At 55.7% G+C, this 18,035-nt stretch overlaps 1 protein-coding gene across 1 annotated transcript; it reads left to right on the top strand.

The window, feature by feature from the left end:
• The first annotated feature begins 6,209 nt into the window (after positions 1–6,209).
• Positions 6,210–15,572, top strand: ALX3 (ALX homeobox 3). The gene is given in 7 exon segments (XM_072918681.1): positions 6,210–6,228; positions 9,844–9,901; positions 9,903–10,159; positions 11,942–11,944; positions 13,152–13,453; positions 14,483–14,545; positions 15,138–15,572. Coding segments are annotated over 7 exon segments (1,008 nt in total). The 3' UTR covers positions 15,444–15,572.
• Positions 15,573–18,035: the final 2,463 nt, after the last annotated feature.

The raw sequence follows: 18,035 nt of genomic DNA, 5'->3' as shown, positions 1-18,035 counted from the left end.
CTCCTCGCAGGGGGATTTGTGGTTGAAAGGTCAAAGCTGTTTCTGGTTCCCCTTATCAGCACGAAGGAAGCGAAGGAGACCTTTGGGTCAGGTCAGAGAGGTCACTCCGGGGACAAGCACAGGGGCACCGGGACCCACAGATGAGGCTCCGATGGCAGAAGCTGTGGAGAAACCCAGGAGTCAGGAATTCTGACCGTGTCCCTACAGCCAGGCCGTGGCGGGGAAGGCGTCCCCACAGACCCCTGGGGATGGCGGCACACAGGGTCACACCATGGCCCAGCGTGGATTTGGCCACTGCAGTTACAGAGTTGTCCCCAGGAGTGGCCACTCAGCTCTCCAGACATGTTCAATGTCCCTCCCAGCACTGCTGGGTTTGGTTTGGGTCATCCATCGACATGGGTGAGGATCCCTGCTGGATTTGGGGGCTCCTCCAGGGCTCTGCAGCCACACGGAGCGGGCTGGGCACAGTTCCCCCCCAGAAGGCCAGAAGCAGGGTTTGCTTTGCAGGACCAAGGCCTCCTGAGCCTGATGAGTCCTGAGGGACAAGGTCTCCACACAATGTGTGTCCCATGGGACCACCTTGGCCTTAAACGAAAATAACTCAGAGCAGAAACATCCTCCAGCCCAGCAAAGCTGAAATGCTTCGGGCTCAGCTCTTGCCCAAACCTGTCTTGTTCACAGCCTTCATCCTCCTCTTCCCATCCAATCATCCATCCATCCATCCCCAACCACAGAACCAGGGTGTCCATCCATCCATCCATCATCCATCCATCCATTATCCATCCATCCATCCATCCATCCATCCATCCATCCATCCATCCATCATCCATCCATCATCCATCCATCCATCCATCCATCCATCCATCCATCCATCCATCATCCATCCATCCATCCATCCATCCATCCATCCATCCATCATCCATCCATCCATCCCCAACCACAGAACCAGGGTGTCCATCCATCCATCCATCATCCATCCATCCATCCATCCATTAATCCATCCATCCATCCCCCATCCATCCATCATCCATCCATCCATCATCCATCCATCCATCCATCATCCATCCATCATCCATCCATCCATCCATCCATCCATCCATCCATCCATCCATCATCCATCCATCCATCCATCCATCATCCATCCATCCATCCATCAATCATCCATCATCCATCCGTCCATCCATCCATCCATCCATCCATCATCCATCCATCCATCCATCCATCCATCATCCATCCATCATCCATCCATCCATCCATCCATCCATCCATCCATCCATCATCCATCCATCCATCCATCCATCCATCATCCATCCATCATCCATCCATCATCCATCCATCCATCATCCATCCATCATCCATCCATCATCCATCCATCCATCCATCCATCCATCCATCCATCCATCATCCATCCATCCATCATCCATCCATCATCCATCCATCATCCATCCATCATCCATCCATCCATCATCCATCCATCACCCATCCATCATCCATCCATCACCCACCGGGGTTTTGCGTGGCTGCCGTGGTGCTCTCGGCGCTGTCACCTCTCTCTCACCCTGACAGGCACAGACATCACCACCAGCCTGATCCCCTAAGTCCTGATCGTTGCTATAGGACACGTGAAAGCACAACACGAGCTACTGTTATTAGTAAGGTAAAGAAGAAGGTTTATTTTCTGACTCCAACTTTTATACTTTTCCAAAGGTGACAGTGGGTTGGAGAGTGAATGTGCCACCTCTCCAATGACATTGGACAAATTACTAGTATATTAAGTTTCTTTACTCCTGTGAAGGAATGTAAAATAATATGTTGTTATAGAAAATTGGGTGAGAAAGTTTTCTAAAAGAATGTAAATTTAGAAGGCTTTAGAAAATCTTAAGAATCAGGGCGACACCTGATGTGGACAATCCTGTTATGGGAAAACAAGAGCTCCTGCCGATGTGCCTGTGGGGAAAGCTGGAGGATCTGCAAAGCTGGGAGGAGTGGGAAGCACGTGGGAAGGGGGGAAACACTCCCTGGGATGCTTGAAGGGGTTCCTTGGGGTCCACCTCCCCTTCCCTGCTTTCCTCCGGGTGTAAAGCCATCCAAACATTTCCAACCCACCCATAAACCAGCAAAGGGAGAACTGGGGTGGGTATTTGCAGCCCCTAACAGCCACGTGCCTCAGTTTCCCCTGGGAAAGAGGGGCGTTTTGTCCCCTGGGGTTGGCTCCATGGTGGAACCAGGAGGATAAGGACACATCAGCACCCCTCAGCCAGCAGCCTGCAGCGATGGAGAGCCCGTGGGAGCTCCTTTCCACGTCTGGCTGGAAGCGCCAGCAGTGGGAAAACGCAGCTCTGCCCCTGCAGAGCCCCGCCACCAGCCACCAAAAAAATCCCGATTGCTTTCAGGTGCTGGCCGGTTAATAAAATCAATCTTCCCTCTAGGAAAAAGGAGGTGTGCAGGGGGGGAATTTTTTTTTTCCAAAGGCTAAACACAAACCAGAAGGCAGCAGGCTCCAGAGCGCTGCCTCCACTGTCCTTTCGGGACACACTTGGAGACACTCGGGTTTATTTCTTTTCTCTTGTTTCACCCCAAGGAAAAAAATCTTCCCTAATTTTTAGGAGTTGCTTACAAATTTATCCCAGGAATTCCAAGGTGATTCCAGCTGCTGAATCCACCAGCTTGGCCCCGGGAGTTCCTCACTTTGCTGTTTGCTACGGACTTTCTGGAGAAACCTTTTTCTTTCTGTGCAATAAATTTTCCACTTACATTTTTTAAGGGAAGAAAATGTTTTCCGGTGCTTTTGCTGCCTCTCTGTCAGGAGTGATTACTGCCAGATTTATTGGGATTTGCAAAGGAGGCAGCAATACCAGGGATCTTCGAAACTTGCCGGGATAATGATGCAGGCAGAGCTTGGCAGCCTCAGATCTGATTTATGGAGCAAGATTTCACCCGTCCCGGTGCGTATAATTCACTGGGATCTGGAAGTGGCTCATTAGGGAATGGGATGGATAAATCCATCAATTCCCCGGGGAGGGGAAGGGTTTTGTCCAGCTCTGCTCGCAAATCTCAGGGGGAATTGGGGTTTTCCTTGGTGGCAGTTGGATTGGGATCGGGGCCTCACCGGAGCGATTCGGCATCCCCGGCACAGCACGGGATCAGCTCCGGGGAAAACAAAACCTCGGGTGGGGGAATCATCCTGGAATATCCCCAGGCATGGAGAGGGTCCTGCTTCCCCCTGGGAGGGAATCAGGGGGTGCTGAACCCCGGCTCCACCGAGCCAAGCGAGCGGGGGAAGCCAGAGCGGGACGTGTTCGCTCCTACAAAGCCGATTTCAGGAACGGCTCCGATTTATTCCCATTCCCTCCCCAGATCACAGTTTCAGTCCTTCCACACTGCACAGCCAGGAGCTAAATTTCCCCCAGCCCTCCCAAATCATCACCTCTCTTTTGCTTTTTTCCCCCATCTCCATCATTTCCCAGCCATTTTCCAGATAAAACTCCAGCCCTGCCCAGGGTAATCGCATGGAAACTCGGAATAATGGAGCCCAGAGCAAGAGGCTCAGCCCTGCACTAATGATGGGAATAAATTAATTTATTCCCCTCAGGAATTGGGAAATAAATTCCTCCCCACTCCCAGGAATAGATTCCCCCAAGCCAGGCTGTTGTACATCCCATAGGAAGCATAAATCCACATAACACACAAATTACCCTGATTTACACCCATTTCTCCAGCTGCCGTGTTAATCCAGGGGCCAGATCCTGCTCCTGGTTCTGTAGATCTTAAATCCAAAGTCATCCCACTTAATTTAACACCAATATTTGGGACTTACAATTTTAACAGGCTAAAATTAAAAACTCAAAATTATTCAAATCCTCCCAGCAAAGCAATTTTGCAATAAATTCCCTTCAATTATAGATGGAATAAATTCCCTTTAATCCTTAGTTACTTTCCTGATTTTCCAAGCACTATTGGGTTTTTAGGAGCCAAAAGAATCATTTTACTCTCAGCTTTTACTGGGATTAATGTCATAAACATTAATAAACATATATTTTCAGCCCAGCATCTCTCCTAAATCCCACCCACTGCCGGCTCGGCTCGCTGCTGCTTCCAGGCTTCACTTCCACCTTTTTAATATATTATTTATTTTTGGAGCAGCTGGAAGGAAAACAAGCCTGAATTTGCCATCCTGAAGTACTTCCCAAAGCAGCCTGGAAATTCCCCACAGGGATGAAGCCCAAACCTTTCCTTATTAAAGCAAAATTCCAGCACGGCATCGGGATGACGATGGGAGAAGGGATCCTGCAGTCCCCTCTGCCTCTCGGAGTAAAATTGAGTTTTTGGGCCCAAATTACTCAGGGGTGAAATTCTCTGACTGCAAGGAGGGAGCCAGATCCTCTTCTAAAGCAGCCCAAGGGGTTTAAATGAATTTATTCCTGCAGCTCCTCGAAAGACCACTACCTTCATTTATAAAAACTTGGGATTTTATCCAGCAGCGGCAAGAAAAAAAAAATTGTTTTCATATCGGTTTGAATCGGGCTAAAATCATGTTAATTTTTATTGTCTTTTCTTTTATTTCCCCCTAATCTTTTTCCTTGAAATGCAAAGGAAAAGTCCTATAAAATCAAAGGAAAAGCCCGTGAGATGCAGCAGAAAACGAAAGCGCCGCGCTCGGCGTTCCCGCCGGTTGTTTCACGGGATTCGCCCCTCGGGTGTTGCTGCCCTCGTTAATTCACGGCTCGGTCTGACACCAAATCCCGCTCCGGACAAAACCAGGGACATCGAGGTTCCAACAACACAAAAAACAATCAAAGAAAATTGCTTAAAATTGAATTTTTATGAAATTCGCTATTTTCCTGGAAAAATTCCTTCCTTTCCAGTGCTGAGTGTCCATCTGGTATCCACCCCTGCTGCAGCCACATGCTTTGTACGTATAAACGACACAACCACCGTGAATTTATACTAATTTATGGATCTATAATGCTCATCCTCATCTTTCTGTCATCCAGACACAAAATTCTGTGATTTTACTGTCCATTTGCTGATAACATAAACTAACATGCAAATACGCTGTTTTGGGGCAAAACTGCAATTATGTTTGCACAGGATTAACTTCTTGGAGAATAGATCAGAATAGCTATAAATACGTATGTTTATATAAATATGAATTAATATTTAAATATTATTCTATATAAATATGGATGTATTAATTTGGAATTGCAGAATTACAAAATCATGGAGTGGTTTAAAGCTCATCTCACTTCACCCCCTGCCATGGCAGGGACACCTTCCACTATCCCATGTTAACTCCGAGCCTGGTCCAGCCAGATCTTAAATATTCCCTGGGATAGAAAAATATTTAAAATATATAAAATCAAATATTACACAAATAATATTTTGATTAATTCAACATAAATTAGTATTTATAATAATTTATAATATATATGTGGTATGTATAATAATATGGAATCTACACTGATTTCTATCAAATATATGTTATTTATATATATTATATAGAGAGTATAATACAAATATATGCTATTTATATATATTATATAGAGAGTATAATACTATACTCTATAGTATACTTTATCTACTGTTATATATACTATTTATATTACATATATAAATATATACTATTTATAGCTAATATTAATATATTGAATTAACATATTTTATAAAAGAATACGAATTTATATCTGAATTACATCTCCAAACCTATTCAGGTGCCTGTAAAACACGGGTATGACCCAGGGGCAGGGTGGATATTTGCGTTTGTCCTTTTGTGGAGTCGGGATCGTTCCCGGCATCGTCAGCCTCGGGAAACAACAACTCCAGCCCGGCTCTGGGATCCCAAAGATTTTCAGCCCCAGCTCCCACTGCCTCATGCAAAACAAGCTTGTGACCAGCCAGGGGATTGATTTCTCTCGATATAAATATATATATATATAAATCACTTGATGATTTCCGCGGGGAAGTCAGTAATTATTGCTGCCACCAACGTGTGTGTTCCTGAACAAAACCCAGCTCGGGATGAGGCCGTGGGCACGAGGAGACCGAGGGGTCTGGGGGCGTTTGGGAGGGGGAGATGGACAGGGACCGAGGCTGAGACAGCGGGGTTGGGAAAGGAAACCTAAGGAAGGGCTGAGATTCCCTCCAGTGCCCAGGGTGGGGTCCCTGGGACAGGGGTGGGGGTCCCTGGGACAGGGGTGGGGGTCCCTGGGATGGGGGGGGGTCCCTGGGCCAGACAGGGGCAGGGATGTGCCCAGACAAAGCAGAGGATCCCATGGAACCCTGAGGGGTACATCCCCTTGGGATGGATTCCCCTGAGGATGGATCCCTCTGGGGATGGATCCCTCATGGGATGGATCCCTCATGGGATGGATCCCTCATGGGATGGATCCCTCATGGGATGGATCCCTCATGGGATGGATCCCCCTGGGGAACAGGGGAAGGTTCTGCAGCAGTCCAGCCTTGGAAGAATAGCAGAGCAGCAGCGTGATCTGCCAAATCCTGGCTAAATCCCACATCTTCCTCAGGCCAGGGAAGGACCCCATGGGCATCCCCCAAATGCCCATCCCTTAAAGGACAGAGGGAATGGCCTTTGTTTTGCTGGTCCAGACCCTTTTGCCCACATGTGGTGCTTCCCCAGGCTGAGAAGAAACAGGAATTTTTTGCCTGGGATTGAGAGGAGCAGCAGAGCTGGAGATCATCCTCCAAGCTGGGTCAGGGAACACCCAACAGAGCCGGGAATGCTGCAGGCAGGAGGGGTCTTCAGTGCCTGATCACCCTTTGGACAGCTGTCCCCAGACTGTCCCTCCTGCCAGGAGCTCCTGGGTCACAGCCACGCTGAGCTGAGCTGCCCTCCAGAGCAGCCCAGAGCTTTTCCTCCACAGCCTCCCGGGATCGGCCTTTCTCCTCAAACTGCCAAAAACAAGAAAACCCAACTGCCCCTGAGAAAAGCTGGGCCTGGATGTCACTCTGAAAAGCCTCCCGGCCCCCTGCAGGCTCCTCCACATCCCAGGGTCCCAGGGGAGGAGAGGCAGCGCTCAGGGATGGCTGCAGACTGACTGGAAAGCAAATGGGATGTGAAAAGGGAGGGGAAAATCCTCCCAGCAAGCAGGAGACAAAGCAAAACCAGCTTTTTCCCCTAGAGGATCCCATCAGAGTCCTCCTGCTGCTCTTGGTGGCTCTCTGGTGAGGCTCACTTGGTGGAAGATCCAAAATCTAGGCCACAAAAGGTCATGTCAATCCAGGAGTAGACCCAGCAGCTCTTCCCCTTACAGAGATGGAGTTGGACACTGATGTTGTGAAAAGTTTCTCCTGGAAGCTTTTCAAGTTGGTGGGATCATTCTTTGCCCAAAAATAAGCTGATCCGTGGAAAATGAACCCCAGAGAGCATCAGGAGCACCACAGGGACTTCCCTGCTGCAGTCAGGCCCACACTGGCACCCAGGAAGGGGCAGCCACTTTTCAGCCTTTCCCTGACCCCAAAGCACCCAGCACACACATTCCCAAACATTCCCAAAGCACCCAGCACACACATTCCCAAAGCACCCAGCACACCCATTCCCAAAGCACCCAGCACACCCATTCCCAAAGCACCCAGCACACACATTCCCAAACATTCCCAAAGCACCCAGCACACCCATTCCCAAAGCACCCAGCACACACATTCCCAAAGCACCCAGCACACACATTCCCAAAGCACCCAGCACACACATTCCCAAACCCAGGAGAACGAGGCACCCTGCTCTGGCTCTGCACATGGGAGAGAACAGGGCAGAGGGTTGGTGGCAGGTTCAGAAGGAGATCCTGGGGCTCCTGCTCCTCATCCTGCCCACTGGAAGAACCAAATTCCTCGTCAGCTCCAGCAGCCAACACAAACACCCCAAAATCTCACAAACCTCACGCTGCCTTCAGCTCCAAACACCCCAAATCCCACCTGCCCAAGACCTCCCCACTCGCCCAGGAGGGTCCCAGCAATCTCTGGAGCCTGGAAAAGCAGCACACCCAAAACCAGCACACGTGGATGGACTCACCCCTCTGCCATTAAATTCCTTTAAATGCCAGCAGTAAAACCAGGAGAGCAACCTTAAAAAATTAATAAGCCTTTCCAGGGGTTATGTTATGTTTAATAATATTTAATGACCTGACCTGTTGTGAGTCAGAGGCCTGCCAGTCCCTGTTTGGCCATAATTTACAGCACCCCGTGAGCTGTGGACAGTCGAACAGGGAAAATCCTGGCAGCTCCAGCTGCTGCAAAGGGAAAGTATCAGGGGAGGCTTGGGATGCCCAGGGAGCTCACGGGCAATAAAAGGGTGCCCACCCTGCAAGGAAGGAGCCAGATCCTCTTTTAAAGCAGCCCAAGAAGTTTAAACTAATTTATTCCTGCAGGTCCTCGAAAGGCCACTACATTAATGTGTAAAAACTTAAATTTTATCCAGCAGTGACAAAAAAAAAAAAAAAAAAAAAAAAAAAAAAAAAAAAAGTTGTTTTGATCCTGGTTTGATATTCAGGCTAAAATAATGTTTAAAGAGGGGGCATTGCATGCTCAGACCCCTCTGTGCAGAGCCAGCCCCTCACAGGATTCTGACAGAAAGATTTTGAGTCCAGGATCACAACCCAGCATTTCTCACAAACTCAGTTTCCCTGAGCAGGGCTGGAAAATGCAGCCGTGATTTACAGCACGAATCCATCGCTCCTGCAGCAACAACAGCTTTTCCAATGACCAACCAACGCATCAATCCCCAACCCCTGCCAACACACAGAGGTGACATTTATATCACAAACTCTTTGAAATGAGATTTTCTTGTGATTTTCACTGTGCCTGGGTAACAAAGTCCTGCCCCGGCAGCAGCAATGAGAGCACCAATGTTATTTATAGTCCTTGTTCCGCTTCTAGCATCACACATCTGGCATCTGCCGGGCTCCCCTCCACCTCTTTTTGCTGCTCACATGCGGTTCATCCCCTCCCTGCAGCCTCCACACCTGCAGGTTATTTTTTTCATAGACCTGCAGCAAGGATTGGTGCCCTACAATAAACTCAAAGTGTTGAAAAACAGCAAATGGAGGGGTAAAACTTCACCCCTCAGCCCAGATTTCCACTTAGTTCTGCAGGCTCTTTATTCAGTTCCTTCTCCAAGCCATTGGATTCCAGATCTCTCCCCTCATTTTGCACACAAACACCCCCAAAGATGTATCCTCCCCCAGCCACGCCAAACCTCCAGGCCTGGGGAGCAGAGGAGCAAAAGGCAGGAAAAGGGGGGAATAAAGAAGTCCAAGCTCTGATGCCAAAGCCAGAGTCAAGCTGGGATGAGGGGATCCAAATCCTGGGGGGTGGAAGCATCAGCAGGGAGACTCGGGGAGCAGGCTGGGACCCCCTGGTGCTGGGACCCCCTGGCCTGCTCCAGGGACACTGTGGGATCCTGGCTCCCACGTCCTGGGGTCCCCATCCCCCCTGCATCCCTTGTCCCAGGGTCACAATCATCCCTGGAGCAACTCGTCCCAGGCCTCAGCCCCGGCTTTGGGGAGGGGAAGGCGGCAAATGGACTCTGCAGAGCTTGAGAAGGGGAAAAGAAACCCAGGGAGTGCCAGGAAGATGGAAGTTTCTGCCCTGCCTGGTATTTCTTGCTGCTATCAGCAGTGAGGGATGAAGTTTGAAATGAAAGAGGAGCCCTGGGCGTTTGCTGGAGCTGGGAGACCCTGGCAGCGCAGGGTCTTGAGGCTGAAGGGATCTGCCCACGCGGGAAGGTGTCCCCGCGGGGCAGGATTTGGGATTCGAGGGTTAAGGAGGGCTGGGAGGACGCACGCGAGTGGCTGCGGGGCTGGGGGGGCTGCGGGCCGACCCCTCCCTCCCCATCGCCCCCCAGCCCGTCCCCCTCCTCCCGCTGCCCCGCACAAAATCCGCTCCCGCGGCCCGTGCCCTGCAACCTGCGCCATGGACACACCGGGCTGCCCGGCCTTCCCCCCGCCTGGCCGGCCCGGGGGTCCCCCGGGGCTGCCCCGGCCTCCCACCGCCTTCGCCCTCGGTCCGCCGGGGCCGCACCGGCGGCCGCCGCCGCTCAGCCCCCGGCCCGGCCGCTGCCCGCCGCTCCGGTGCCCGGGGGCGGCCGGCCCGGGTCCCCCCGCCGTGGCCGTGCACGGGAAGCCGCTGTGCCCGGCCGGGGCTGCAGGTACCGGGGAGCGGCGGGTGGATGGGGGGCCGGGGCCGCCGACCCCTCCCGGCTCCTTCTGCTTCTCTCCCCCCGTCTCTGTCCGCCGCCCGCGGCCTCGGGATGCGCCGGGAGCCCCGGCCTGACCCCCGGCAGCGTCGGTGCGCTGACACGCTGCCCCGGGGTTCTCCGATGTCGCGATATGGCCCCGTCGGGGCCGCCGGGGCGTCCCCCGACGGGAGCGGAGCAGGGAAGGGCCGGTGCTGCCTGGGACTGTGTCGCGACAGAGACGGGGGCTCCGGGCTGGTCCCCGTTCTCCAGAACCAGCGGGGAAAGGGGAGAAAATGCGGCGGGAGAGACCCAGCGCCGGCGGGGAGCGGCCCGGGGTGGGGAAGGGCGAGCCCCGTTCCCGGGGATGGAGAGCGGCCCCGCTCCCCGGACGGGGCTGGGAAGTCGCGTCCGGCCGCCGACTCCGGTTCCCGGAGCCGCCGGGCCGGCGGCAGCACGGACGGATGGAGCCCGGGCTCCGGGACCGGGGGGAGGCCGGCCCGCGGGGCTGGCAGCGCTCCCCGGTGCCCGGTGCGCAGCTCCGGCGCTCCCGGTTCCCCGCGGCTCCTCGGTGCTCGCTCCGGGGCAATAACGCTCCCGTTCCCCAGCACCGGGCTGCGGCGCTGCCGGTTCCGCGGCTCTCTCCGGTACCCGTGTCCGGAGCTCCGGAGCAGCCGGTTCCCCCCGGCCCGGCTGTCCCGGGGCTCCCAGGCTCGGGCAGGACCGCGCTCGGTCCCGGGCCGCTCCCGCCGCTCCTCTGCGCTCTCCAGCCGGGCCCGTCGGGGCCGCTCCGGGACTCGCTCCCACTTTCGCTTTAACATCATCCCCCCGCTGCTGCTTTAATAGAAGAAGCAAAAGGCAAAGCCGCGGGGGCAATGGGGACCGGTGGGACCCGGCACAGCCGCCTCGGGGAACAGGTAGAAAAGAACCCCGAGAAGTGCCGGGAAAAGCCGCCAGGGAGCCCCGGGAGGGCCCCGCCGCGGTTCTTACCTGCTCCGGCCGCGGCGGGGGGATGCCGCCGATCCACGGGTGCTTCCCCCGGTTCCTGGGAGTCCTTTCCATACCCCCATCCCTTCACTAATGATCCTTTTGAGTTCCTCCCCCTCCCCATTATCCCAGGAATTGTACAGCTGTTTCCCAGCTGCCGCCTTCCCCAGCGCCGCCAAATCTTTCGGGGGGTGTCAGTTTAGGAAGGAGTGGGAGAAAAATATCGATATTTTCCTTTTGTCCCCCGGTGCTGCTGTGTTTATTTAGCTACGTGCCTGTATCCTGCTCCTTCCTGCCTTTTCCCACTTTCTGGCTATTTATTTATTTGTCTCCAACGCCAAAACCCACGGGTCACTTGGAAATGCGTCGTGTTGCCTTTGAAAAAAGGGGGGAAAAACCCAAACTCGATGCTTTATGGAGCAGGATTTTATTTTGGTCGGCTTTTTTTTTTCCTTAATTTTGGTTATATTTGGGTCTGCTCTTTGGTGGGATTTGGTTTGGAATCATTAAAACCCTCCAGCCCAGCGGCTGAGCCCTTTGGAGGCCAAAGCAGGGAGGAAACGGCAATTTGGCCTCATTCCTTTGCCGTTATCCATGACCAGACAGGTCAGTACTGAGAGGGACGAGGAGCAATCGCCCCCCAAACCTCCCCCAAATTACAATTCCTCATTAATTCAAAGCAGCTGGATCTGGGCTTGGCGGCTCCATAGCCCCCAAATTGCCTTAATTAGGAAACAACCAAAAATCCAAACCGAAAGGCCGGAAAAGGCCGTGCTGGGGGCTGCTCTGGGGAGCCCCAGGGGGGTCTACAGGGATGGGGACCCCATTTCCCCACTCTGTTGGGAGGAGGATCCATCCCAAAGGAGGCATTTCCCCTCCTGGCCGTGGGTCTGATCCTGCTGCTCTGAGTTCCCCACCTGCAGAACCCCCAAATCTCTGCTGGTGACTGGGCTGGGATCAGGGCAAACCCAGCATTTTTGTCACCCAGGTGACACCTCTGTGTCCCCTCAGCAGACGGGGGACCCCGAGGCACTCCTCCCCATCTGCTAATTCCCCGCTCACTTCTTCTTTCCCTGCCTCAGCCCAGCGGGGTCCCAACAGCCCCGGAATCATTTGGAGCTGCCAAGCTCTGTGTGTCCCCATGTGGGGACAAATGACCCTCCTGGGGGTCCCCAAAACGCGTGGCAGGGATTTTCCTCCTTGATCCCATTGCATCATCCACCCCAGCGATGCAGCAGCACCGAAGGGACGGGGGGACCCCCCAGATTTCTTGCTCTGGTCCCAGAGGAGGGTGAGGAAAGGGAGCTCTTAAAAGCAGGGTGGGATTTTTTCCTCCTTTCCGAGAGTTTTGCCGGGAGCTGCAGCTCCAGGGAGGTGCTGGCTCGGGGGCGCAGAGCTGCCCTGAACTGTCTGGGGGACGGGGGCTGGACAGGGCCCAGAGCAGGGCTGGGTTTGGGGTCACTGCTGGGCCATGTGGCTCTGCTCTGGGCTCTGAGCCGGCCTGAGGCACCAGCCTGTGCGGGAGAGAGGGATGAGGAGAGGGATGAGGAGAGTGGGGCAAACCTGTCTGCAAAACACCCCTGTGCCCACCTCCTCTGCCCCATCCCCACATCCCAGCGGGACCCTGAGCACCCGCTGCTCCAGCCAGCCTTCCCCCACCCTCCAGAGGCTTTTCCTGCCCACAGCTCCCACAGGGAGCGTGGATTTTGTCCTTCTCAGGGATGGATTTGCCCTGCTGGGTGTCCATGCTGAGCCCTTGCTCCTGGGGCAGTACTTCAACGTCCCCCAGGATGAGGGATTGGGACGGGATGGGACGGGATGGGATGGGATGGGATGGGATTGGGATGGGATGGGATGGGATGGGATGGGATGGGATGGGATGGGATGGGATGGGATGCCAGGGCTGTGGCACAGACAGCTCTGAGCCTCCTTGGCACTATCAAATTAACACCCCCTGGTCCTGTGCCTCTCCCCCCAGGTGAGAAGGGCTGCAAAGGTGGGTTCCAGGTGATTCCTGCAGCCTGCAGGGTCCCCCCAAAAGCCCCGGAGGACTTGGGGTGCCCGCTGGCAGCACCCCTGGGCACTCTCCGGGACTACGGGATCCCCGAGCTCCCCGAGCCCCTGGGCAAGAGCAAGAGCAAGAAGAGGAGGAACAGGACGACCTTCAGCACGTTCCAGCTGGAGGAGCTGGAGAAGGTTTTCCAGAAGACACATTATCCTGATGTCTACGCCCGGGAGCAGCTGGCACTGCGCACGGACCTGACCGAGGCCAGGGTGCAGGTATGGTACAGAGGGATGGGCATGGGCACCCCAGGGGCTCTGTCTGCAAGGTGATGCTGAGATAGAAGCTGCTTTTCCCATGAAAATGCTAAATCCCAGATGGAAAATTCAGGTCATGCACCCTGTGCACCCTCTGCTGTGCTGTGGGTGTTGGTTGCCTCTGAACCCTCTGCATTCCCCCCTGGACAAGCACCCAAAGGGTGGAAAGAGCCAAAATTTGGGAGGTCAGTGTCAACCACCCCCCAACCCCCCCCACAAATACCCTAATCATGATGCCCCCCATGCACCCATCATTCCCAGCCACCCTTCCCAGCTCAGGCCTGGAGGAACCCACCGAGCTCCGCTGGTGGGGCTGGGCTGGCACATCCTGGCACGATGTGGGGCAGGACCAGACCGACCCCGACCCTCCCTCCCCGGCTCACCGCATCCCGCCTGCAGGAGCTGCTGCCAGAGGGGTCTCCAGCGGGAAGAGGAGCCTGAGGGTGCTCCCAGCAGGGAGGACATGAAGGGTGGAGGGGGAGGAAGGGAGCAGGGAGCACCCGCTGGGAGCTGCATCCCCAGGAGCAGGAGCAGGGACAAGGCACAGGCAGGGAAGTGTCCCCAGGAGCCCACCAGAGCCTCTGAACCCAGATTTGGGGTGGATTGAGATGAAACCACCTGTAGCCACGAGAGCTTTAAGCCAAGCACCGGGAGGTGCTGCTGGAGTTGTCCCCACCCCACGGAGGGGACATGCAGAGGGGACATCTGCACCCAAAAAACCTCATTCTGCAGCAAAATCTGGGATAAACAAGTCCCAGAAGCACCAGGGAGAGGAAAGGGGAGAGGGATGGTTCATCTTTGGTGCGGGACAAGATATTCCCGGTGTGGGGAAAGGCCAGAGAGCTCTGGCTGAGCACAGAGCAGCTCCCTGTGCCCGGCTCCGGCTCTGGGCACTGCTGGGGCACCGTGCCCGCCCCTTCTGCTGCTGGCAGGAGGCTGCGGTGGGCAGGGGAGGGGTCCCCGCACCTCAGCCCCCTCCTCCACCACCAGGTTTGGTTCCAGAACCGCCGGGCCAAGTGGCGGAAACGGGAGCGGTACGGGAAAATCCAGGAGGTGAGAGATGGCACGGGAGCTGCGGCAGCCCTGTGTGCCCCCGCTGCCAGGGGGGTGCCCCACATCACCCCTTCCTGCCCCTTCCCCCACGGCTTCACCCACCCTTGGGAAAAGCGCTGCCCGGGATGGCAAAGAGGGAGGATGGCATTTTGCCACACGCAGGAAGATGCTGCTTTGTGTCCCACTCCATTTCCCATGGGAACACGCCCTCCGGGACAGGTTTTGGGGTGTTCCTCCTGAAACCCCCTTTACTCTCTCCCATCCATCTGTGCTTCCTGCCCCAAACTGCCTTTCCCCCTCCCAGTATCGAAAAGCATAAAAAGAATTTAAAACTCAGCTCCACGCACGTCCCTGAAGCCAAACTCTCCCGGGGGGATATTTCAACCTCGACTGAATCCCCCAAGGCCAGAAACCAGAGCAAAGGCATCGCTCCCTTTGCACCCATGGGTGGCGGGGATCGGGGGCGAGAAGGATCACAGGTGGGATAAGAGGAATCCTGAAGGGATCTAAGGCAGAATGGGAGGACACTGAGCGGCCGTGATGTCCCCACCCTCATTTTGGGCTTTTTTTGTTGTTGTTGTCCTTATTTCAGCTGCAGAACAACCCGTGGCCGAGCCCTGGGAGCCCCCCGGGGCTGCTGCCCCCCGAGAGCATCGCGTCCCCCTGCATGTCCCCGTACCCCCCCGCTGCCAGCAACGGCTTCGTGGGTATCCCCACTTCCCCGGGCCCCCACGCGGGTATGGGCAGCCTCTACCCCCTGCACGGGCTGCGCCCCCCGGGCCTGGCCCCCCACCCCTTCCAGCCCCCCGCCCAGCACGAGTACAAGGCGCCCACCCTGATGCCGCTGAGGATGAAGAGCAAAGAGGGGGCCGGGAGCCTCCTGAATTGGGCCACATGATCCCCCGTGGGATGGCCACGGAGCCACCCGTGTCCCCCACCCCGGCAGCAGGATGGGGCAGGGTGGTGGGGTCCCCTCTCTGCACCCCCCGAGCTGTCTGTGCCCACCGCGATGTGGCTGAGAGGGGCCCGGGGGGGCTGTGGGGAGGAAAAAGGGGCGCCCCCAAAGCCGGGCTGCCCTGGCAGGGCTGGCACGGGCAGCTCGGAGCCGGGAAGGGCTGTCCCGGTGAGCGGAGCCCTCCCAGCACCTCCGGGACTGGTTCTGACAGAGACCCCCGGGCACTGCCAGCCCGGGCGGGGCTGAGGAGGGACTGGAGCACCGGGGCAGCGGAATTTTGGGGGCAATTCTCCCCTCCCCACCTGAAATTTGGCTGCTCATCCCCTGCCCAGCACACCCAGCAATGGCAGAAATTGGGCTCTTCCTCTCCCAGTCCCACACTGGAAGACTGGACTGGGACAGCTGCTGGTACTGGGGGTTACTGGGAGCAGGGCCAAGGAACCCCAAAGCATCACAGCTCCTCCTGGAGAAATAAACCCTGGCACAACAAAGCATCCCAAATTAAAGGTTGTTTCCCTGGGGGGTCACCGTTACCCCTCAGGGAGGAGTTTTAATCCCAGCAGTGGGAACCCTCCCAGCTGGGGTGTTGGGGCATAAATGGGTGATTTGGGTGGGGGGTTTCTGCATTTTGCAGGGGTCTGCATGTTACTGGTGGTACCTGCAAGGCCAGGCTTGGGGGATGGGGCACCTCATCTATCCAACGTGGCCTGGAGGTCCCCAGGGGGGGTTCCCTGAGTCCCCCTAAGAGCTGGTGTGTCCTGTCCCCCCTTCACACACTGTGACCTCCCCCACTGCAGAGAAATGCCAAAATACGAAGCCAGGAACGACCCTGCTCACCCCAGCACCGGGAGATGCCAGCCCAGCCCCAGGGACTCTCTCAGGCCAAACCCCGTCCCTGCAAAATCTGCAATGCCCCCCTGCCCCAGCCCCACATCCTGACGGGGGGAACACCCCTGTGGGGCACCTGGATCCCCTCGGAGAGGCACTAAACCTGCCGTTCCAGCCCAGTCTGGGAAATCCCAACGTTTTCAGCCCAGCCCTGGCACCCTGGGCACAGCCTGGGTGCCACAGGAGGCAGATCACGGCTGCCCACCTCACCCAGGACATCTCACACCCCTCCCACCGGTGGGGATTTTGTTATTCATTTCTAAACAATAAACCACATTTTCCATACGTTCATTATGGCTCCAGCAGCCCTATAAAGCCAGGGGGGCTGGGATGGAGACTCCCACCAGGCTCCTCAGGCCGGTTCTGGTGCTGGGAATGGGGTTTGGGGGCAGGATGGTGCTGGAAGCACCCCCCTGCCAGGGGAGGGGGCAACCCTGGCAGGAGCCTGGGGGCACATCCAGCAGCGCTCTGTGGTTGAGGAGGGCAGTAAGAAAATCCAAAGTGCCCCAGAAATCCTCATTTAAAACCTCTGTCCTAGGCGGGATAAAATCCATTTGTCTCCCACGGAGAGCTGGATTTGCCAGGACCTGATTTCTTGAAACACGGGATAAGGGATGAGGTTTGGGCTGCTGAATATCCCAGCCCTGATCAGAGTGCTGCCGTCCTTGGGGCTGGAAAAGCCCTCTGGGACCATCCCAGCCCAGCAGCACCACGGTGTTTCCCTCTAAACCATGTTCAGGGGTTTACTGGGGTGCAAAGTGATGTTGATGGAGCTGAGGGAGCTTTGCAGTGTCCTGAGCAGGTTCAGGCTGAGCAGGGATTTCTGGTAGAGTTTTACTCGTCATTAAACCAAGCCAGGTCAGTGTTTATTTCTCTGTGCCTCTCCTGGAGGCACCCAGACCCTGTTCCTGTGCTGCCCACGGGGTCAGGGTGCAGCACTGGGCACCCAGATGGGTCCATGCCTCCAGCTCCACGTCACCCCTGGCTGAGGGGGAAGAGGGCAGGATGGGCACAGCTCCAGGCACGGATCAAGGGCATGTTACCACCCATGCTGCATCCACAGAACTGCTCTGATGGCTCATAAGCTGAGTTTGCTGCTTCCAGGCTGGGGCTGAGCAGCCCCACAGCTGGATTCACTCCTGGAGCTCCACAGGCTCAGAATCCCAGCAGGTGATGGGGTGGAACTGCTGCTGTCCCAGGCTCCCTCTGCCCACAACCATCTCTGCAAATCCCTGCCTCAAATCAGGGTGAATCCCCCAGGGTTTCAGTCCCCAGAGCTGCTGCTGCCCCTCTGCCAGGGAAACTGAGGCCAGGCAATGTGCAAGGCTGAGCTCTGGCAGGATTTGGTGTCTGGATCCCCTGCTGGAAGCAGGGACCAAAGAAAATCCCAGTGGTAACACCACAGTGGTGTCAGAAATCCCAGGACAGAGCTGGGGGAGGGTTCAGTGAATGGGACAGGGAAATACCTGCAAGAACCTGCTCCCCCCAACCCACAAACCTGGGTGCAAGGAAAGACTAAACCTGCTGGTGAGGGGCCATATACCCCCTGGGGTTTGAGGGATGAGTGGGGACAAGGATGAGGAACTCTCATCCCAGCCCAACTCCAGGCAGGAGGCACAGGGACATGAACCCAGCCACGCTCAGGGC

Source organism: Taeniopygia guttata, chromosome 26, assembly GCF_048771995.1.
Source record: "Taeniopygia guttata chromosome 26, bTaeGut7.mat, whole genome shotgun sequence".
Classification (NCBI taxonomy): domain Eukaryota; kingdom Metazoa; phylum Chordata; class Aves; order Passeriformes; family Estrildidae; genus Taeniopygia; species Taeniopygia guttata.
Note: the sequence above shows the minus strand (reverse complement) of the source record. Positions and strands in the feature narration are given on the sequence as shown.